This window comes from Raphanus sativus, chromosome 4 (genome assembly GCF_000801105.2).
Source record: "Raphanus sativus cultivar WK10039 chromosome 4, ASM80110v3, whole genome shotgun sequence".
Lineage (NCBI taxonomy): Eukaryota > Viridiplantae > Streptophyta > Magnoliopsida > Brassicales > Brassicaceae > Raphanus > Raphanus sativus.
Window position 1 is genome coordinate 42,355,049 of NC_079514.1, and position 22,504 is coordinate 42,377,552.

Here is a 22,504-nt window from a genome sequence, read left to right on the forward strand (position 1 = left end):
TATCTCTCCAACCGTATGGATCCAGACAACGAGCCACATATCAAATCGAATCTCTCGACGAAACGAATCCAACGCCGTAAACCTCGTGTCAATCCGATCTTGGACGCTTCCTCACGCTCTGTTTCAATACGCGCCGCCAGTAACTCTAAAAATCCTAATTTTGGCGCAACTTCAAATCGATCGATCTCTTCAATCCTGAGGAACCAGAAGACGAGTAATATATCAAATTGAAGCTCTTGACGAGACGAACAGATCACCGTAAACCTTGTGTCGATCCGATCTTAGACGCGCTTTCACGCTCTATTTCAATAAGCGCCGCCAGAAACCCTAAAAACCCTAAAACTCTAATCTCCTCTTTTGTTTTACAATTTGTGTTTGATCATTATTTTAACTTGTTTTTGACTCTTGTGTTTAAGGTCTAACCAAGATCAAACCCTTGATTCATAAATTTCATTCAACCCAATTGGAGGTTAAGAAGAGACGACCAATTTTTTATCCGTTCCGGTCATGCAGTTCGCGATCCGACTCGTTCCTGCTCTCGGTGGTCCGGTTCTACAAACATCAAAGTTTAGGTAATTAAAATTCTGAAATCTAAAAGAGAACCCATACTGAATTTGGTTGTATTGATAAAGGTTTAAGACTATTAAAATTTGCAAAACCTCAAACCCTAAGATAATATATCCCAAAATCCTTTGAGTAAGTCGGAGCTTTCAAGTCCAACAGAGATTGTTTCTAACAATTAAACTCGAAACCCTAATGGTTTTGAATCTCACAGCTTGATCTATTGATCTATAAAGTAACTAAAACCCTAAATATGACATATTATGTATTATGGTCTAAAAATTAATTAAAATTCATGATAATCTCCTAAAAATCCCCAAAGTTAGTTTTCCATCATCAGAATCCGACCAATTGGTCTGGAACTATGTGGAAAACGATTTTTCGGTTTCTGGTCAGAAATTGACCCCTTCAAATAAATTCCGAAAAATTAATTAAAATTCACCAAAAACCATGATAAATCCTAACTAAGAAACCATATAAGTAGTTTCTTCAGATTCATTTTTAATCACATAGTCATAGTGTAAATTTTTCATACCGAAAAAATGCATAAAAAGTGTGTGATTGTTTGAATTATTTGAATCACCTAGAAACGATTGTTAGGATCTCATTCTGTTTTTGGTTGAATCATTGGAGATTGCTTGAAAAATTTCGGATTTTTCCAGATTGCAAAGTTGCAAATTTTACTTTTTTCAAAACTTTCCGGTTTTGTGAAAATTAACTTTTTATGGTTTCTGAAAACTTCCATATTAGTTTTAGAATAATGGAAGATTGGTAAAACTAGTTTAAAACCATAATTGAACGTTTTCCAGATTGATAGAATGCAAAAATTAACTTTTCTAAAAACTTCTGTTTTTGAGAAATTGTCTTTTATAAGTTGCTGGAAACTTTTCATTTTTCTTTTGGAAGATTAGAAAAATGCTATAATTGTTAAGATTGATCTGATTTTTTTAAGTCATATAATGGTTTCGAAAATAATTATTAAAAAAATGAAACCATATATTTTTGAAACCCTAAACCCTTTTCTCTCTCTCTAGAATCCGATAATATTTTAAATCATCTAGAATCAATTATTTGATCTGATTTAATTTTTTTTCATCTTGATCATGTAGACAATGATTGCTAAGGTTGCATCATAAAACATTTTTTTTAATTGATTGATCATATGAGAAAATCAGATTGCTAGATTGAATGAAAAATTGGATTGCATTGCATAAATTCAGAGGTTGAAAGAAACTAAAACCTGCATTGCTATATTGACTAAAAAAAAAAAAATTGGATTGAATTATAAATAAATGGTTGAAAGAAACCAAATCACATTGCATAAATAAAAGGTTGAAAGAAACCAAAATGCATTGTTTGAATCCGATTATAAGTCAAATAATAAGACTCTAAAATCTATATTTTCAGATGTCGAATTTGGATTATCAAGCCCTTAATCTCTCTGGAGATAATTATTTAAAATGGGCCATGAACACTGCAATTGTCCTGAAGATAAGAAGACTTGACAGATGTATCATCAAAGGCGAGTATGCAACTGAAAATGAAATATATAGGGCAGTAACAATTATTCGCCAACATCTCACTGAGGATCTCAGAGATCAGTATCTAAATATTGCGAACCCTCTAGACCTTTGGACAGAGTTAAGATCCAGATACACAATAGTGTTATTACCAAAGACTAGGCATGAGTGGATAAATCTCAGATTTTGGGACTTTAAGTCCGTAGATGAATATAACTCAGCTCTAATCAAAATCGTTTCTAAATTGAAACTATGTGGTGAAGAGGTAACAGAAGAAGATTTACTGGAAAAGTCATTCCTCGCAGCTGATCCAAGGGATCTATTGTTACAATATACCTACAGAAAAATGTTTTACCACTTATACGAATTTGATCTCGTATCTATTACAAGCTGAGAAGAATAATGAGATAATAAAGAAAACCAGTGAGATGAGACTTCCTGAAGCCAATAAGGCTGGAGAGAATAAGGGTGAATCCAAAGAAGCCACGTCCAGAATAATAAAAGGAGTTGTCGGCTTATACATTGCCTAAGAATCGAGATTTCGACATTCTGATTTTATGTTTTGATTTGTTTGTCATTTATATTTTTTTTTATATAATAAGAGTTGTTTTAGTTTTATATTATCATGTTTGACTTGCTTGATAATTTCTTGAATGATAAATGACAAATGATTTTTTTTTTTTTAAAAAGAGTATAGTAATTAATATTATCCGACCAAAGGCATTGCCTAAAGGGGGCATGAATTATTCACCCAAATAAAAGACCCATTTGAGTTATAAAATTTTGAAAATGAATGGTTTCCACATTGAACCAATGGGCAAAAGAAATATAAATTCCTTAAGATTATAAAGAAAGTAAAAATCCCCCAAGGCATAAAAATGGTCGAGACTGTACTCCCAACTGATCTAAACTATGCTAAAAGATTAGTATGCTAAAGGCAAAAGGCCTAGGTAACCAGATAGGTTGACCACGAAATTTTATACACTTTATGGCATGACTATACTAGCCATCCAAGTCTTTAAAATTGATGCAAAGATTGATATCGAAAAAGGCACAAAAGAGTTATCCCATAGAATCTCACGTTGTGTAACATGTACACAAGGGAAACTCAATAGGCTATAATGTTCCAAGCATCTAAAATATTTATAGCATGTTCATGAGGGGGAGAAATGATACTCCCGTGGTCCATGAACAACACTAAAAATCCGAGTGACATGGTCTATGACCATGATAGAACTTGGCCGAATTCTTTGTGATACAAAGATCACTAGCTAATGCTTGGGAACACATGGATTTACATGTAATAAAAATATGCATCAGGCCATATAAAGTGAGCATAGATATTCCCATCTAAGAATGATAAAGGGTCATGATCCAGACATAGACCATCCTAAGAGATTATGTATAGACCACCACAATAATATGTGTCGTCTAGGATGGAACCTCATAAAAAAGATGAGATAAGATTGGGAATATATGTTGGATATGAGAATGCTTTCTCCCACGATTTTATAAGAAACCTTGAGCCAAATATGGGTGATCAGATTAAGGCCAGGTTTACGGATTGCATGATTAAATCCGACTATCCAACATCAGGGGGAGAAAGAAATAAGCTGGTACAAGTATAAAGAAATGGAATGGTATTAACCATCCTTGTCTTGGCAAGATCCTCGGACCAGAGAATATGATTTAAGACGTCCAAAGAAAGATCATACAAAGCTAGCTAAAAGAATGCCAGACAGATTAGACCCGAAAAGAAAAGAAAAAGAATGACTAAGTCATACCAGCTTAAGCACAACGAAATTAATGTCCTAGAAGAGACATAATCAAGTTGCTATAAAGTCTAAAGATAGACCAATATGTTCCATAAGATAAGGAACCTCGGAAATGAAAAGAAAGGTGCATAGAAATGACATATCTGAGGTCATAAGGGAAACCAGACCAGACATTGAGATAAGGCTGCGCAGCTAAACATCTAAGGTACCAGACCATGTAGTTTGGGACGCCAAACTGCAAGGTAAATGAAGGCTCTTAGTAAGAATGAAATCTCTAATCGATTAGTTCATGTCTGGAACACAATGGAACACTATAAAAGAAGTGTCGACACATAAAAGATAAAGATGCATAAGGAAATAGCACTTGAGTTTAAAATATATAAGCGAGGATCAGAACCCACGTGAATACAAGAATGCATTCATAGATTAAAAGGTTGAAACCGTGGGGGTTTAAAAGAAAGATTCAAAGAATCTATAAAAGAGATGGGTGTATTGGCCATATATAGAAACACCATCTGATAAGATAAAACCAGTGAAAAATAGGTCATGTGTGGGAAAGAAGAAGAAATCGTGAGACATGGACTAAGGTGTTCATATTCCTATTTACAGCATTCAAAGAATGGCTTGATTACACAAGGATACACACAAAGACTAAGGAACATATTATAAGGAGATGTACTCCTATGTGGTGGATGCTACTATAAATTCGAAAATGATAAATGTCTGGATATAAGTAAGAAAGAAATGTAGTAAGCAGCATGTTGATCACTGGATAAAGAAATGATAAGAATATCAAAAAGATGAGAAAAGAAATTCTCATAGAATAGTTTTGTTCCTAAACTATTCATGGACTGAAACAAGGCAGCTGCAAATGATAGACTAAGAAAATACTTAGTACAATCAGTCCATAGATCCTTATAGAGGATATTATAATTCCTTGTGTTTATGTTTATACCAAACCAACCTAAAAAGAGGTTCAATGGTTCAATGATACAAGTTATCGATTGATTTTGGACAGAATATGATGGGACTAGAAACCTTAGCCATATATGAGTATATTGGCGTGTGATGACAAGGTCTATGACTTAACATGTATGTTTTCGAAAACATAGCATTGTCTACGATAAAATGAAAGAAGTCATGAGACATCTTCCAGAGATAGTGACCAGAACAATGTCTGAGTCAATAATAAAATGAAAGTGTCCACGGTATGGCAAAGCCATGAGACTAGAGGAACCGTGGGACATGAGAGGACCTGCAAGAAAGATTTAATCGCAGGATAGAGGGACATCCAAGTACTGGTCGAGTACTATCCGAGTACTGATTGAGCATCATCCATCCGACCAGAACATGAAGACATTGTCGAGTGGTCAGCATCAAAGGAGCACGTCTTGACCATATCCAAAAGAAGTTCCAGAAGGCCGGTGAAATTACAAAGTATTACAAGAAGCTCATCGACCAGATAGGAATGCATCGTCCAAAGATCTACAGTGATGCATTCATCAGGGGGAGTTCATGTGTTGTACTCTTTTTCCTGTCCATGGTTTCCCATTTTGCCACATTGGTTTTGGGGTTTTCCAGGAGAGGTTTTAATGAGGCAACATTAAGCATGCAACGAACTAGTACCGGATGTGTCGATCAAGGGGGAGTGTTATGTACCAGATTGTGATCGACATAACTGGACCGACCAGGACCGTACCGACCGTAGGAGATAATGCTTATCGACTGTTGTACTTATCCACTTAGGATAAACACGACATGATGTATATATATATGTAAGACTCTTGATCGAGATTAATAACAAGAAACACGTTTCCCCACTTAGTTTCATAACATTTATTTTGTTCTGGATCTTCTGTTAAAGATATTTAAAAACATATGATAAGATGATTTCATCTTAGACACATACTTAAAGAACACAACAACATTTTCTATGAACACAATGTCCGGACTTTTTGTTCCCTCTCTTACACCTGTCATTGCACAGTTCTTCCCCACTGGGGGGAAATTTACTTACCCAAGTACACGGTGACAACTGGGTAAAGCAAAGCTCTGACTTACTTTCTCCATAACCTATTATACGAATAAAAATCATTAAATCAATATGTATATTAATTAATCAAAATATTCAAAATTGAGGTTATAAACCATTCTCAGGAGTAGCATCACTAGATATTTGACAATGAACACAAGATAGGACCAAAAGGATAGTAAAAACAAATGTGATTAAAGTTTTCTTTGTGATAGCCATTTTGATCTCTAACTTTTTGGATTGTGTTTCAGGTATTCTCTTTAACTTTATATGATTTTTCTTTACACATTCTGATTATATATAAGAACACAAACATACATTTTAAGAAGTATGTATTTCTTTTTATTTTCTTAGTCAAATATGACAAAACTCTTTCTTTTTATTTTTTGTAAAGATATTTAGTCAACAACTAATACAGAGAATCTCTTGTATATTAACTGTAACATTGATAACAATGTTTATGTGTCAACACCACAACTTTTTCACAGTCCATATTAAAAATACATAAGTTATTAGAAATATTACAAAACTGTCATTGTATATAATAAAATGGTCATTTTTTAATTAAATGTTCAAAAGATCTTCTTCATTATTGTTTTAAATAAAACCTATGGTAATGAAAATTAATGATATTAAATTTGACAACACTTAAAGATTTACAATAAATATTACAACTAATGCTATTAAATAACAATGATTTGATAACAGTTCGTATATTCTCTATCATTTTTGGATGGACGCGTGGAGTTTCCTAAACCTTTATTAGCATATCATTATCATAAGAATTACTTCCTCCGTTCTTAAAAGATAGATGTTCTAGAAAAAAAAATTTGTTTCAAAAAGATAGATGTTTTATATTTTCAATACAATTTTTGTCAACTAATAATGAAAAATTGTGAAGTTCAAAAACATTAATTGCAATTCGTAAAATCTTATTGGTTAAAAGTATAGGAAATATAAAATTACAGAAAACGATGCATTTATAACTAAATTTTAATATATTTTATTAAAAAATATGAAAATTCTAAAACATCTATCTTTTTGAAACAGAGGGAGTATATTTTTTATTATCCAACCAACTATTATTAAAAAAAAGACATTTACAAAGTTTAATGTGTTCTAAATACTTTTTACTCAAAGTTCTCGTATGAAATGTTTGGTGGAACATTTGAATTTAAAATATATATAATTAAAAATAATTATATATAATTTATTTATTTTATTTAATAAAATTATGGTTAAATCCATAATTTCAATTTTAATGTTTTTCAAAAATATAGTTAAAATACTTTTCAAAAATAATTATATTTCACATTTAAATTTAGTTTAAATAAATATATTTTAAATGAAATATAAACTAATACATGTTATATATTATAGATATAAACATAATTGCCGATATCTTCCAAACCTATTTATACGACTTAAAATCATTATACCAGTATACATATATTAACTAATCAAAAAAGGAAAATTGTATTTGTTCCCATCAATAAAAATTGGAGTATGAAGATAAATCGGGATCTGGAATATCACTAGTAGTTACAGTATGACAATGAACAGAAGATACAATAAAGAGAATATTAAGATCCTGAAATTATTTTTAGATTTTCTCTTTGACTTTTTATGATTTATGATTCCTTTATGATACGAGTCAATCTACTTTTCTCTTATATCAAAAAACGCCCAATCAATTTCTAAAATTATCAATTTAGGTCACCTCTCTCTCTCTCTCTCTCTCTCTCTCTCTGGCCAAGGATCATTTCTGATCGTCAAATCCAGTAAGCAAAAAGCTCTCAACTTTCATCAATTCCCGTCTCTGGGTTCCAATTTACTCGACCAATTTCATCTTCACAGTAACGATCTCCTCTGATTCTGATGGCAGTGGAAGATGATGATTCGACCATAGAGGAGCCTCGCGAAGGCACTGAATTCGAATCCGAGGAAGCGGCCAAGACGTTCTACGACGATTACTCCAGAAGTTTAGGCTTCGTGATGCGTGTAATGTCTTGTCGGAGATCAGAAAGGGATGGAAGAATCCTTGCCCGGAGATTCGGTTGTAATAAAGAAGGACGATGTGTTAGTGTCCGTGGCAAGTCTGGTTCTGTTAGAAAACCGAGACAGAGCACGAGAGAAGGTTGCAAGGCTATGATTCATGTCAAGTACGACCGGTCTGGTAAATGGGTCGTAACCAAGTTCGTTAAAGAACATAACCATCCGCTTGTCGTGGAGCCTCGACAGGCTCGTCAGAGTCTGGTGAGTTTAGTTCGGTTAAAAAGTTATGTCCTTTTTGTGTGTTTGTTGTTAAGCACAAAAAATGTGTGTAGGATGAGAAGGACAAGAGGATTCATGAGTTGACGATAGAGCTGCGGAACGAGAAGCGGTTATGTGCAGCGTATAAGGAGCAGTTGGATGCGTTTGCGAAGATCGTTGAAGAGTATAGTAATCGGATGTCGAGGAAAGTTGAGAGTGTGGTTGAGAATTTGAAGGAGTTTGAATATGTAGAGGTGGAGCTGTTGCATAGTAAACAAGATGATATTCTAAGCCAACTTTGAATGTGTGCTGCTTTTGTATATATGAATCTGTTGAGCTTTCTATTTCTTTAACGGCTTAGTGTAATCTAGATGTTGTTGAATCTTTTGTATGGAATGTAATGTGAGAAACTGTTGTAACCATATATATATAAAAAAAAACATGAATGTTCACATATTTCATATATGTATTCACTATTATTGTAAGCCCTCATCAAATCTAGAATTGATGTTAAAGTGAGAGTAATACATAATTGTGGTAATCTTTCACTTTTGACATAATTTTTGGATATCAGTTGGATTTATTATTAATATATATGGTAATTAGAGCTCTAATGGTTTTCACTAAAATCACATTTAGATGTCCTTTTTTTTTTTTTGAACAACATTCACATTTAGATGTCCAATCCTGAACGTGAGGGTGTATTCTAATTCATATCAAAAATTAAGTGTGGCAAATTTTCATTTTTAAGTTAGACTAATTACTAGTGACTGTATTGATAGGAAATGCTAAACAATCTACTAAAGAACACCAAACCAAATGTAATGAGAAAGAGAATCTTACATAACCTTAAGAGAAATCCTAAAAAGGAAAAAAAAAAATACACACTTGATGCATCATCAAAAAAATTATTTACACATAAAAAGAAACACAAATAAACACAAACACACTCTTATGTTAAAACTCTAAATAAAGATCAGTTACTGCAGCTAAAACCATCACCTTTCATCATCTGAAGAAACTCTTTGTAATTGACTCTACCATCACCATCAGCATCCACTTGCATAATCATCTTCTTGCAACCTTCTAATGTCTTACCTTGGTTGAGTCCCAAAGAACCCATCACAGACTTCAACTCCTCCACAGTGATAAACCCATCACCGTCCTGGTCAAACACGTTAAACGCGTCCTTCATGTCCTCTTCCTCTGTTTCACCATCCTTGTGGTGCTCATCCACAATGGAGCTGTACAGCGACTCGAACTCCTCTATGTCCACGCATCCATCACCGTTGGCGTCGATGTTGTGGATCATCTGAGTGAGGTCTTTGTCCGGTATGTAGATTCCAAGATTCTCTAGCGAGTCGTTGAGCTCTTCTTTGGTGATCCGACCGTCTCCGTTCTTGTCGAAAGTCTGGAAAACACGTTTTAGCTCGGAAGGATCTGTTTTGCTCGTTGGAGCAGGGGACGATGATGGTGGAGGTGGAGAGTTCATGTGGAGAGTTTTGTCGAACCAGGAGAGAGAGAATAGACTTCGCAGCTTCTTTGGTACTAAGGAGAGGAGAAAAGAGTTTAAGAGATTGTATAGAAGGAAGATTCTCACCATAATTGTTGAAATCAAACTCTGCTTTTTAGATATCTGATGGAAACAGAGAGGAGATTCGAGGAAACAGAGAGCTTAGAAACAGAGCTTTTATGGTAGAGAAAAAACTTGGCAATTGTTGTTGTTTTTATAGAGGGAGGGAGAGGATTTTATTTATTATAATTAAATCATATTTTCAGAGACTTAAATAACATATTTCTGGATTTTTTTTCTTTTTCATTATTATATGACCGTTAATCAACATAAACGTTACTCCTTTAACGTTCTTCAATTTTAACTCTCTTTTTGGTAGGGAGAAAGTAAACAGAAATGGGAACGGTTCAAAGAGGAATTAAAATAACACGAGTTAAACGACTAGTGAATCAAACAAAGGGAATGAGAAATTAGTCTAAGCATGACTTCTGAACACATATTTAGAAGAAAATGTTTGAACCTCTAGAGACTTATCAATTTGGGCTGAAAACCAGACCGTATAAATAATATTTTTACAATACATTGATTACTTTTGACAAATTTAAATTATTGCAAAGAAATGTAAAGCTTTGATAAACCATGATAAATAGTTTATTTGAACTTTTGACGTGTAAAATTAAAGTAAATGAAAAACTGTAGTTTTATTTGTTTTTATCTTTTCGTCAAAATTTCATCTATTTTGATAAAATTACTGATATATATATCCGCAAAACAAAATTTTGAATTATCATCTACGGCAAGTTAAATGCTAATAAAAGTAGATAAAGCCGTGATATACCGAATATATTAAGTGTATGTACCATATTAAACGAATGTTAGTATATGTGTTTTAGTGAAAAAGATGTTGATTTAGTAAAAAAGGTCGCTCAATATATTCTTATATAAAAAAGTAAAGAGATGCAGAAAACGCGTGAAGAAGATAGAGGTGTGGTTAGACATTTACATCGCTTTTGTGTTAAATTATAAAGGAAGTAATGTCCAAAACGCGTTGTTATAATGGTTGATGTTTGGTTCCTGTCCCCATTTGTTTGCTTATTTTAACGTTTTTTAATGTGATAAATGTGCCGGTCTTCATTGCAGGGTAGACTTTACACCATCACTTGTTATTTATTTTTGGTTCAAGTGGTTTTTATGCTCTCTCGAATGATGTAAATTGTCAAGACAACCCAAGCTTTTAGTCGCTACTCGCTACTCGCTACATCAACAATTTGATGTAATCTTTCTAGAACCAGCAAAACAACTAACAAGTGTTTGAAAGCTTTTTAATGATGAAAACGTAACGGGTCTGAGAATCAAAAGAAGACGTTGGGGGACCCAAAAAACGCGCCAAGAATGACGCCAAAGTTAGGTTATGACCGTTGGATCTCCTCATTTCTCCAAGGTTGTCGACATTCCATTGATACACTTTTTCTACGTAGAGTGGACCTACTTGCTCAACAACCATTTATCACTAGGAACTATAATAGTAACTTTTAGTTTAAAAGAGCTGCTATAGTTTGGTAAGAAATGAGCAAGTAGTCGTTGGAAAGTAAACCAAAGAAAAACTAGTCATGGATGTTGTTATAAAAATACTAACATATAGAAATGTTCAGTAAACGAAGTTTATGATAGTTAATATATAGTAAACTAGAACTCTATCAACTTGCATGGCCAATACTAACCTTGCAAGTTTTTTTGAAACTGTGAACAAGAAAACAAGAATTGGAGTTAACATTTCAACAGCAACCAAAAGAGGGAAATAAGTAGTAGAGCTTGTCCAAAACAAACAAGAAAAGAATAAATAAAGCATGAAGATTAATTAAACTAATCATTTTTGTTATTAATGTATACATATAAATTAAAAGTTATCATAGATTCTCACGGGGTGTCGTGTAACTGGCCGAGATCCAAGGACACTTGACTTTGTGAGAAGTCTCATGGACTTCATGGTTGTCATCCAGCTCAACTAATTAAGCCAGCTCCACTCATAATGCATACCTATAATTGTCATCCATTATCTACTGTATTTGCTTATTGTATTTCACTTCATTACATATTTTTAAGAAAAAAATGAATCCTAAAAGCTTTTCCCCTTTTTATTTGACAAAACACTTACTTTTGAATTTGTCTTTTCCATCTTTACTCTCACTGATGCAAATTGCAATGTTTCCCTGTAGTGGACACTCCACTCTACTCTTGTTCCACTTTGATAATCATCCTACGTAACTGTCGATACAAGGTTTGATGTGCGTGTTAGTTTTCCTGGTATATGACAGCTTATTATACTTCCTTTTGTCATTATTACGTGTTAAGCTTTGTTTCTAAGTTGATCATAAGTTTCTAACGTCTACAACAAGTATCCAATACAATAAGTGTACTTGAGTGACTTTTCAGTCGCACATGTTTGTGTGGTTCTGTATGTTACGTAATCAACGGGTGGATTAGATAAATGGAAGTCTAAACACATGAGCTGATGAGCATCTGCAAACTTTTATACGACGGTTTTACTTTTTAGCTCAACAAGCAATATATAACGCCTGCTCGCTATACTATGTTAAAGAAACATTTCTATTAGGGTAAGCATTAATTAAATAGTTATTGATCTATTTGCACGATAATGCACACATATACATTCTGGAAGGGAGAAAGCATATGCACGCTCTTGTGATTTATTGACTTTCCTTCATAAAAATCGAGCATAACATGTCCTGTTTATATTTTTTTCGTTACTGTTGCCACTTGCCAATATGGAAATTAATGTATGTTCGATATATTGATCATTTATACTCAAATATCCAATACTAAACAAACTTGATAAAACTATTTTCACTCTGCAACATTTTTTTTTCTAAAAAGAACACGTGAAATTAGTCAAAAGTTAAAACTAAAAATGCCTAATCTCTAAAGCCTCAACAGCAAAAATTAGTTAAAAGAAGTAAAAAGTGCCCACACGCAGGATCGAACTACGGACCTTCAGTTTACAAGACTGACGCTCTACCACTGAGCTATACGGGCATTTGATTATAGTTTCTGTTTAAAGCTATAAATCTGTAAGTTAGACGATGATGACATCATTAGAGATGGACCATCTTCATCGGAGATCCAATTACATTCTTCTCAGAACGGAATGTAACCCGAAACTCATCAATTGACACTAATAGATCTTCAGATATTTTTCGACCCCAGGGGAAAAAGACACAAGTACGGGAAACAGCGAAAGTACGAAATCTTTCCGACCAAACTCCACTTCAGTTAAGATAATAAAATTTTGATTTTTTTTTTCTTTTTTCTTTTAATTCGCGATACAAAAAAAACGACCTTGGAAAGGAAGTAAAAAATCTAATCTTTTAATCTCTCCGTGAACATCAAGGAGACAACTTCAAACCGAGAAACCAATTACACGAGCAGCAATGAGCGGGTCCCACCACCGTCACCATCTCCTCCAGCTAGTCCTATCCTGCCGCAAGATCACGGCGCAAGTGACTCAGCCAGGAACATCCACCATCATCGCCATGGCTTCCTCCTCCGAGCAAGAGTTCCTCGCCCAGAGCCGCGCCAACCTCTACCGGTTCCCTCGCTCCAACAACTTCTGGGACTCCAAGACGGCCTCTCGCGTCGGCGAGAAGCTCGCCCTGCGTCTCAGAGACCTCGGCGTCGACGCCGTCTCCGTCGACTCGGAGGAAGAGTCCTCGCGACCTGTTCACCACCGTAAAAGGGTTTTGCCCTTGTTCGACTCCGTCCGTCGTAGTGGAATCAGAGTCGATGGTACTGACCAGTTAAACGATGTCGTTCCTAGAGATTGAGGTTTAAGAGATTTTTGCAAGAACTTGTTATAACAATTTGATTTCATACCTTTTGATTCTGGTTTTCTATGCAACTACTATTTCAAATCATCATCAGCATTAATTTTTTTTTGATTCTGTAAACATAAAAACTTCTCTGGATATTTAAATGGAGAAATCAAGCTTGTCTAAAATGGTTTTGATGGTGTAGTAGTAACTTCTGATTGTCCTCATGGTTACTCGATAATCTCTGCTACATTGCGATGCCTTATACTGAATACGTAGAATAGAGTAAACATATAGGAAAACTTTTAGCTCATACAATCAGACCAATGCTGAACTGATCATCCACAAGACCACATGTCATGTAACAACAACTATGCTTACTTAAAATCGAGTTGTTTACCAGATAAGACACTTTTGTCTTTATTTTAACATGTAGAGACACTTACGGCTTGTGACACACATTTTCTGCACAGCTGGTTTTTTTTAGACCGTTTTGCCCTCACGCTTCCCAGCTTGATTTTCTCGGTTACTTCCAAGTAACTAATTAGTTCTGCTTAGCCGTAATCACTTTGGTTCATTTTTTAAAATTAAAACAGATTGGTTTACAGGAAGATCTTTATATATAAAGAAGACCTTGCTTCCCTCCTAGGGTGTCCACCTAGGACGCCAGCGTGGAAACTCCAAGCCTGAGAGAGCGACACGTCAGCAGAGGAAATTAAACTCACAGTTTCATTTATTTCTCTTATGATGGGCTTCGTTTATGTATTGTGAGATTGGGCTGTGAGATTGGAAGATTAGTCCGGCCCGGTGAGATGTATGTCGTCTCTAAACCTAATTTGGCGAATTCGTCTCTCTTCTAGCGGTGGCGACGCGGTAATCTTTGAGCTTCTTCTCACGTTCTGAAACGGTTGGATTTATGACTTCTCCTTTAATCCCGTTGTTTCTCTTCCCCATGATGTCTCTTCAAAGCGTTGTTTAGATCTAAGAGGCGGTGTGAGTTCAGTATCTTTATATATAAAGAAGACCTTGCTTCCCTCCTAGGGTGTCCACCTAGGACGCCAGCGTGGAAACTCCAAGCCTGAGAGAGCGACACGTCAGCAGAGGAAATTAAACTCACAGTTTCATTTATTTCTCTTATGATGGGCTTCGTTTATGTATTGTGAGATTGGGCTGTGAGATTGGAAGATTAGTCCGGCCCGGTGAGATGTATGTCGTCTCTAAACCTAATTTGGCGAATTCGTCTCTCTTCTAGCGGTGGCGACGCGGTAATCTTTGAGCTTCTTCTCACGTTCTGAAACGGTTGGATTTATGACTTCTCCTTTAATCCCGTTGTTTCTCTTCCCCATGATGTCTCTTCAAAGCGTTGTTTAGATCTAAGAGGCGGTGTGAGTTCAGTATCTTTATATATAAAGAAGACCTTGCTTCCCTCCTAGGGTGTCCACCTAGGACGCCAGCGTGGAAACTCCAAGCCTGAGAGAGCGACACGTCAGCAGAGGAAATTAAACTCACAGTTTCATTTATTTCTCTTATGATGGGCTTCGTTTATGTATTGTGAGATTGGGCTGTGAGATTGGAAGATTAGTCCGGCCCGGTGAGATGTATGTCGTCTCTAAACCTAATTTGGCGAATTCGTCTCTCTTCTAGCGGTGGCGACGCGGTAATCTTTGAGCTTCTTCTCACGTTCTGAAACGGTTGGATTTATGACTTCTCCTTTAATCCCGTTGTTTCTCTTCCCCATGATGTCTCTTCAAAGCGTTGTTTAGATCTAAGAGGCGGTGTGAGTTCAGTATAAATATATGTAAAAACCCTCTCTTGATTGTGTGGAAGAAAGCATTGGTTCATTTTCCTACAGAGCCACCAGAGAAGCGGGTGTATGATTCACCACAAGGTCAAGGCATAAAGCTCGAGTCCGAAGAGGAAGCTGTTGGAGAGAAAGGCGACAAGTCTTGGTTGAGAGTCTCTTTGGCATCTACAGAGCATCTCAGCTAGGTCAGTGAAAAAAATAAAATTTAAAACATCTAAGCAGTGAGTTAAGTGTCAAGAAAATTGCAACTTATAATCGAGTTTTGGTTGCAGTCCGATGAAAGGGTTCTATTATTGTGTGATAAACCTAATACCAGGGGACTACCATCAGATACACTCTCCGGCTGACTGGAATGAATTGGTTCGTCGACAATTTGCAGGTTTGGTTACTCTCTAATCTCTCATTTAAGTAGACAACCTATTTGTGAAAGCATCTTTGTAACGATCGGTATCTCTCTAATTTCTATAAACAAGCAATTTTACAGGCCGGTTGTATCCTGTGAATGAGTAGCTATGAGAACGATAAAAATTCTCTGTGTTGAAAATGGAAGGGTAATTATTGCTTTGTTTCATTGTAGACGTACCAAATATGTGTAACCTTTTCTTTTCATCTCCAGACACTAATCATCAGCTGTTAATCTGATTGAGAACAGGTCGTGCTTGAAGGGATATGGAAACAAGGTTTTATGGCACTTGCAGCTGTTGGTGCTACCAACATTGGATCCATTGAGGTAAAAGTCTAATGAATAAATTGAAACCTTAACTCCCTGAGCCAATGACATTGCTGATGTTTGCTATCACAGCTTTTCATCGAACCTGAACTAAGAACAAACAAGCCAAAGAAACTGTTTCCTGCAGCCTCTTCTATTGTGTGGAAGAAAGCATTGGTTCGTTTATGCATATACAAACGTTAATGGTTAGACCTCCTCTATATCCTAATAAGTCATTTAGATTTTTTTCTGCAATTGCTTAGATTCCAGATTTAGGTTCTAATACTATCTAAAGTAAGGTATGCTTTTTCAAGAAATATATAACTTTCGCTTTGTCAACTACACTACTTTCGTTGGTCTTACTCACCCTCATTTTAATATTATATTTCTTCCTTGCAAATGCTATTGTAGAGGTTGATATGAATCTTAGTTTTGGTCTCAGGCGTAAAGTCAGAATGTAATATCCATTCATGATCATTCTGCTTTAAAGATAATTGCATATATTAATATTGGGTTTGTGCTTTGGCACAACAAAGTGGATTTAATAGTTTATCTGCTTATCTTGCAGACTAATGTTTTGTATCTCAGTTTCGAGAAACAAAGGTTGCTGGCAAAATTAGCGAACACCACTAGGCTTTCAATGGGGAGATGTCAAACTGAGACGACTGGGTGTTTGTCAAAGACTGTTTATTTTCTTTTCTTTTTTACTATGCTTTTACAGGGTTAAACATAAGGAAATAGAACTTGACGAGTATATGGTCTACACGATTGATAGAGAAGAAAATAATCAAATGGAGACTAAAGATAAAAATTGTTTAGAAGACTCCAGTTGAGCTTAGCTAAGGCTAAGGAAAGTCGTCGTGGTCAAGCAAATGAAGTTTTCTCCGTCACGAGTCTGAGAGAAACGTGTTCCAAGCTGAGCCCCTCATAACTTTCAAGATTCCTAACACATTTTTCATTTTTAATTAAATTTTGTTGCATTAATTTGGAAATAAATTGCAAATCAACACGAGACATAACTCACAAGATTCCTATAATTATCAATCAAAAGAAAAAAGCATACAATAGTAGATATAAAAATGCCATGGTATTTAAAAAAGAAAATTGATATTAGTAATAATCCATAGTACTATAATTAATATATTGTAGCTATTTTTTGCCACATTTTGATATAAAAAGGGCCATTCAAAAATAAATAAAGGGATGTGTATTTAAAGAAACATTTAGGCTCTCACTGGTAACCACAAAAGGAATAAAAGAAATAGGAAAAAAGGAATGAAAAAGAATAAAATAAAAGGAAAATCAATTCCTCTTCTAATTTGATAAGGAATAATTGTAGTCTTTTATTCCTTAAATCTTAAGGAATGTTAAGGAATCATAGGTAACAAATATTCCTTGTAAATGGTGTAAATTGTAAGGAATGTTAAGGAATTAGCTATTCCTACACATTTCCTTGGTCACCATTCGAAGCCTTAACCATCGACGTCATGCGATAAATAAATTTTCAAATTATAAACAGAAAATTAGTTCTCACATCTACAACAGAACTGTACTTTAATAAAATATGCTCTACAAAACACTATATAAAACATGAAAGCATAGAAATAGATATTAAATAACTAATGAAATTAACATATGTAGATTCAAACCTATGTATGTTAGAACCGATAAAGTAAACAACTCATGTATCTTTCCTTTAACAACATAAGAAGGAATTAATGTTTCTAAATTGAAATAAATATTTATCAGTGTTTAAATTCGGATAAATGTCACGCTCATTTTCTTCATTTAAAATAATACATTTGTTACTTTTTTTGCTAGCATTTTTATTTTTTATTTTTACATTTTTATCTTATTAATAAACACATTAATAAATTAATTCAGTATATATAAGCAAATATAACCAGAAACATCCAACAAAAGAAACAAAAAAAGGCAAAGAAATTTATTACTCTTTAGTCAACAATTCAACGTGGTTAATTATGTTACAATACATTCAATAACCATATTAATCCATTATAATTTCACCATAACATAAAGCAAAAATTAATCCTCAAGTATAACAAAACAACAAAAAAAACAACTATTGAAAAAAAAAGTTTATTTACTTTTTAACACTATAATAACTAATATAATAAATATAGTAAATAAAAATACTGAAAACTTTCTATTAAATACAATATTTGTATAACTTATATATATAATTATTTAAATATATGTCTATATATTCATATAACGGATCAGATCGAATATCCGTTCTTAAAGATATTAGTATTTGTGCTTTGATTTGTTTCGTAAGGATATTTAATATTATTATGTTTTTTCTTCGTAGAGTTACATATATCCGGATTTTTCGGTTTGATTCGAAACGGATAACAAATCGAATCAAAATTTACAGATATTTCCATAGTCCTACTAAAAACCATCCGAACATAGAAAAACGTTTTACAAAAAGTTATATATTTCATAAAAACCGATACACCAAATCATGCGCGTATCGCGGACCCACCTTAGTTTTCTATATACTGGTGTTTAATATATGTTTAGTAATAGATATTTTTTTACTATTTTTTATTTCTCACAATACTTATTTTTAGAACAATTCAGGACATCCGGGTTATAAAGATCACAATACCTGTTTACGGTATTGATCTTTTGATTTTATCAAACTCAAGAAAATAAAAAATGTTTAGCAGTGTATTTAACGAACATTTTTTGTCACCAAATTTAAATTTAGAAAAATTAAAAATTGATACAGAAAGAAAACCAAAAATTCATATATTAAAAAACAATATATACAAAATAAATAAAACCAAAATACATTAAAAACTTATACATTCTATTGTTATGATTTTACTTATATGTTTTTGAAAATGTATAAAACCCATTCACAATATTTTTCCCATAGATCAATGAAAATTAAAAACATTGAATCTGATATATTTTCCTCTTTTAAAAATTCTATGTCACAAATCTAATAGTGATATATATATATATATATATATATATAATTTCACTTACTGAATTAAAGATATAATACAAAATAATTTAACAATAAAACATTAATGAAATATTCTACAAGTTTTACAGCCTAAAAATAAAAATAAAACATAGCTCCACTAACCAGTTGTATTAAAAAGTTAATTTAGTGCACCAAGACTAAAAAAGAAAAGCAATAACAAAACTAATGAATTATGCATAATATAAACCCAAAATTTTCAAAACAAAAAATAAATATAACAGGAATAATTTATATATAATATTATCGTTTTATATATCACAAGTAAATTATATCCCGTCCGAAGGGCGGGCCGACCCTAGTATGTAATAATCTGAACCACACGTTTGAAATTTAACGGTTAGGGGTGACGGAGCAAGTTTTGGTTTAATTATGATGGGGATGTGCATCTATAGATCCTTCTACTGATTCGTGAACAAAAAATATTTGAAAAAAAAATTATTGTATAATGTTAAAAGGAACACAAACGTTTATGCAAAAACTATCATCTTATTTGAATCTGTTAAAATATGCCTTCTTGCAGAAGCTTGTATTGTGCCTGGTTTTTGGATTTTAAATTGCTTTTTTATAAATACCAGAAAACGCCGACGAGATATCAAATGACCACATCTTATATGAACACTTCCACTTGACCCAACTCTCATGTCTACACCAACCACATCCACACACAGCTGCTGTCCACACTTATCAAATCCACAAAAATTCTGTCCACAGCAGCCACATCCGCACTTCACATAACCCCAGAACAACATCCACACATTCCTAGTCCACAATACCTATCTACACACATAGAGTGGTGTTCAAAAGGTATTGGCATTGACAAAAACTTTGAATAGCTAGAGGATAAGGATCTACAAAAACTAAGCATGAATCTCAAAATAAATAGAGAGATGCTACTGTCAGCTATCCACAAAAGAGAGAGAAATAGATGTCCAAATCATCCATGTGTTTTCTCAACCACACAGCAGCAGCCTGGACACGGTTGTACACAACGCGATCATAAACAAAGATAGCAGAATGATCCATGACGGATACGCTTCGATCCATGACGGATACGCTTCGATCTCGGAAACAGCTCTAGTGATCCATGACGGATACGCTTCGATCCTAATTCCTAAACCACCGAAAGTGACTTCTCTAACCGAGTTGGCTTTGGAAGAAACGCTCCATCCTGAAGAAACGTCTGAAATGGAATCGTTGTGATGATAGGGTTTGTAGATTGATTTCTTGGAATCCATTGTGATGATAGGGTTTTTCGATTGAATCAGAAGGTTTCTCTTCGATTACAGGTTTAGATGAAAAGCTTCAACCAACAAAGCTTGTCAATAGCAGTTAAAGACACTGAATTTGTTGAGAGGTATAAACCCAGAAAGTTCATGAAAAAAAAAAGTTAAAAGATCATATTGAGTTGGGAATCTCCATGGAAAAGAAACAAGGAGAGTTTTTAGATTTGGTAAACAACGATAAGTTAGAACACGTTATTTTAATCAGATTTGGTTTACTGATTTTTTTTGTTCTTTAGCTAAAGGGTATGAGAGTCTTTCAACTCCAAAAAAGTGTGCTACAAGTGTATTGTGTCTTAAATTGTAATTGAAAAGTGATAAAGTGTCTTACAATGTAATTTTTTCACTTAAAAATTACAATTTGTATAATAATATATTTCATCCATTAATCTACTAGAAATGTTTGTATATATACATTCAAGAACTAATCTCCCACGTCACAGTTCTTTTTCCAGAGGACATGAAAATTCTCCTCTTTGGGATTGTTTGCTATTACTTGAGCAACTAAGCGCTTAAACCAATTATATTTGAAAAATATTGAAGGAATCACCAAGATAATATAAACGGTGGCATGATGATGAAAACTTCAATGATATTGCATTTACATTATACAACAAGAGCAGTGATTTTGTATTTAAATCATTTTTTTCAAACTGACGCAGCTTCGTGAGTGAGTTCCTTCTACACTTACTTGAGGAAGAACTTCCAAACATCTCTGTCCATAATTTCTTTAATCAAATGAGCTCCTAAGATAGTTTCCTCATCTACCAAGTTCCTTAAATATCTCGCTCCATTGTTTAATCAAATGAGCTCCTAAGATAATTATATGAAAAGATGTTTTCATATAATTACGTGAATGTTTCGCATTGAAGACACAAAGACAGGAAAGTATGCCTGTTTGACTTTTCTACGAAAATGCCTGTGTAGTCAACAAAAGAAGCCAAGACTAGCTTAATCCCTAAAGCAAGTCATGAACTTGTAAAACTTTGGCTTTTTCTTTCAGCCTTAAGGAGATCGATTACTTCATCTCACTCAGTCTTGAGATGGGTTGGTGGAGAAAGAAGAACACGGAAGAAGCCGATGTAAAGCAGAAGCTTGTCCAATCGAACGGCGAGGTGGTGCTAGAAAAGCTCATCGAATATTGCAACGGAAAATCCAATCCAATCAAAACCTTTTCTGCTTCTCAGATCCTAAGAGCCACCGACAACTTCAGCTCCAGTAACTCTCTTGTTCTCCACGCTAGTAGTAGCTACCGATGTTACAGAGGTATGCTTGAAGACCGACCTGTGCTTGTCAAGAAATGGGTAAGAAAGTATAGTCCCTGCAGCGGGAAGACTTGTAGTGACATAGCCATATCATCAATGGTTAGTGGTCACAAGAATTTCCTAAAGCTGTTAGGTTGTTGTCTTGAGTTTCCTAATCCAGTTCTTGTCTACGAATATGCACAAAGTATAATGTCTAGAGAAAAGTCAAAGTATCTATTTGATGTGAGTTTACCATGGAACATGAGATTAAATATTGCAAAGGAGGTTGCAGACGCTTTAACATACCTTCACACTGCATTCTCAAAGAGCATCATCCACAAAGATATGATACCAAGTAACATCTTCTTGGATGGGGAAGGGAAGGCTAAGCTTAGTGGGTTCAACAACTCTGTTTTGATTCCGGAAGGAGAGAAGTTTGTTGAGGATATGGTTGTAGAAGGAACTTTTGGGTACCTTGATCACAACTATATGGCTACGGGGATGGTGACAGAGAACACTGATGTCTATGGGTTTGGAGCATTCATGCTTACTCTTTTGACTGCATTGCAACCGAGTATTGTTGTCAAACTGTACAAGGATTCTCCTATAGAGTTGGTTGAAGATGGTGGATTTGTTGGGATTGTTGATCCAAAGGTGTTGGAGAGCTGCAGGGAAGAAGAGATGTGGCAGTTTGAGACTTTCTTCATACTCTCACTGCGTTGCATTGGCTGCAAAGTAGAAGTTCCAAAGATGATTGAAGTTGCCAAAGAACTTAAAAGGATGCTTGTTTAAGAGCATATAACAATGTCTATCTTTTTCTCTTAGATCTCCCAAACAACCATAACATGAGTTGATTGGTTCTTTTATACCACAATATATTTTTTTTACATTTTTGTTTTAAAATATTATTTTTATATATACATGATTATAACATTCAATTCTACAAGTTGAAAACTCTTAAAGA

The 22,504-nt window shown here is 34.2% G+C and overlaps 4 protein-coding genes, 1 long non-coding RNA gene and 1 other non-coding gene across 9 annotated transcripts; 4 read left to right on the forward strand and 2 right to left on the reverse strand.

The window, feature by feature from the left end:
* Positions 1–7,553: 7,553 nt before the first annotated feature.
* LOC108851783 (protein FAR1-RELATED SEQUENCE 5) lies at positions 7,554–8,597 on the forward strand. 2 transcript variants are annotated; one of them, XM_057009574.1, is made up of 3 exons: positions 7,554–7,669; positions 7,774–8,144; positions 8,216–8,597. In XM_057009574.1, coding segments are annotated over exons 1-3 (600 nt in total). In that variant the 5' UTR covers positions 7,554–7,668; the 3' UTR covers positions 8,444–8,597. The 2 variants fall into 2 exon arrangements, with proteins under 2 accessions (XP_056865554.1, XP_018480754.2); XM_018625252.2 differs by having other exon boundaries at positions 7,566–8,144.
* A 342-nt stretch (positions 8,598–8,939) lies between these two features.
* Positions 8,940–9,885, reverse strand: LOC130511840 (calmodulin-like protein 5). The gene has a single exon (XM_057009575.1). The coding sequence runs from the start codon at positions 9,742–9,744 to the stop codon at positions 9,118–9,120; it is 627 nt and encodes a 208-aa protein (XP_056865555.1). The 5' UTR covers positions 9,745–9,885; the 3' UTR covers positions 8,940–9,117.
* A 2,751-nt stretch (positions 9,886–12,636) lies between these two features.
* Positions 12,637–12,708, reverse strand: TRNAT-UGU (transfer RNA threonine (anticodon UGU)). Its single transcript has one exon. It is a non-coding gene; the product is annotated as a tRNA-Thr (tRNA).
* Positions 12,709–12,819: 111 nt separating this feature from the next.
* Positions 12,820–13,657, forward strand: LOC108852320 (uncharacterized). Its single transcript, XM_018625820.2, has 2 exons — positions 12,820–12,944; positions 13,064–13,657. The coding sequence occupies exon 2, from the start codon at positions 13,104–13,106 to the stop codon at positions 13,494–13,496; it is 393 nt and encodes a 130-aa protein (XP_018481322.1). The 5' UTR covers positions 12,820–12,944; positions 13,064–13,103; the 3' UTR covers positions 13,497–13,657.
* A 1,408-nt stretch (positions 13,658–15,065) lies between these two features.
* On the forward strand, positions 15,066–17,022 carry LOC108849195 (uncharacterized). Of its 3 annotated transcripts, none has more exons than XR_008944180.1 (6): positions 15,066–15,470; positions 15,558–15,664; positions 15,770–15,836; positions 15,938–16,015; positions 16,088–16,200; positions 16,716–17,022. It is a non-coding gene; the product is annotated as an uncharacterized LOC108849195 (long non-coding RNA). The 3 variants fall into 3 exon arrangements; XR_001949150.2 differs by having other exon boundaries at positions 15,070–15,470; positions 16,563–17,022; XR_008944179.1 differs by lacking the exon at positions 16,716–17,022 and having other exon boundaries at positions 15,071–15,470; positions 16,088–16,311.
* A 4,126-nt stretch (positions 17,023–21,148) lies between these two features.
* LOC108855744 (serine/threonine-protein kinase ZRK4) lies at positions 21,149–22,473 on the forward strand. Its single transcript, XM_018629634.2, has one exon. It carries the CDS (start codon positions 21,340–21,342, stop codon positions 22,330–22,332), a length of 993 nt encoding a protein of 330 aa, XP_018485136.1. The 5' UTR covers positions 21,149–21,339; the 3' UTR covers positions 22,333–22,473.
* The last annotated feature ends 31 nt before the right edge of the window (positions 22,474–22,504 follow it).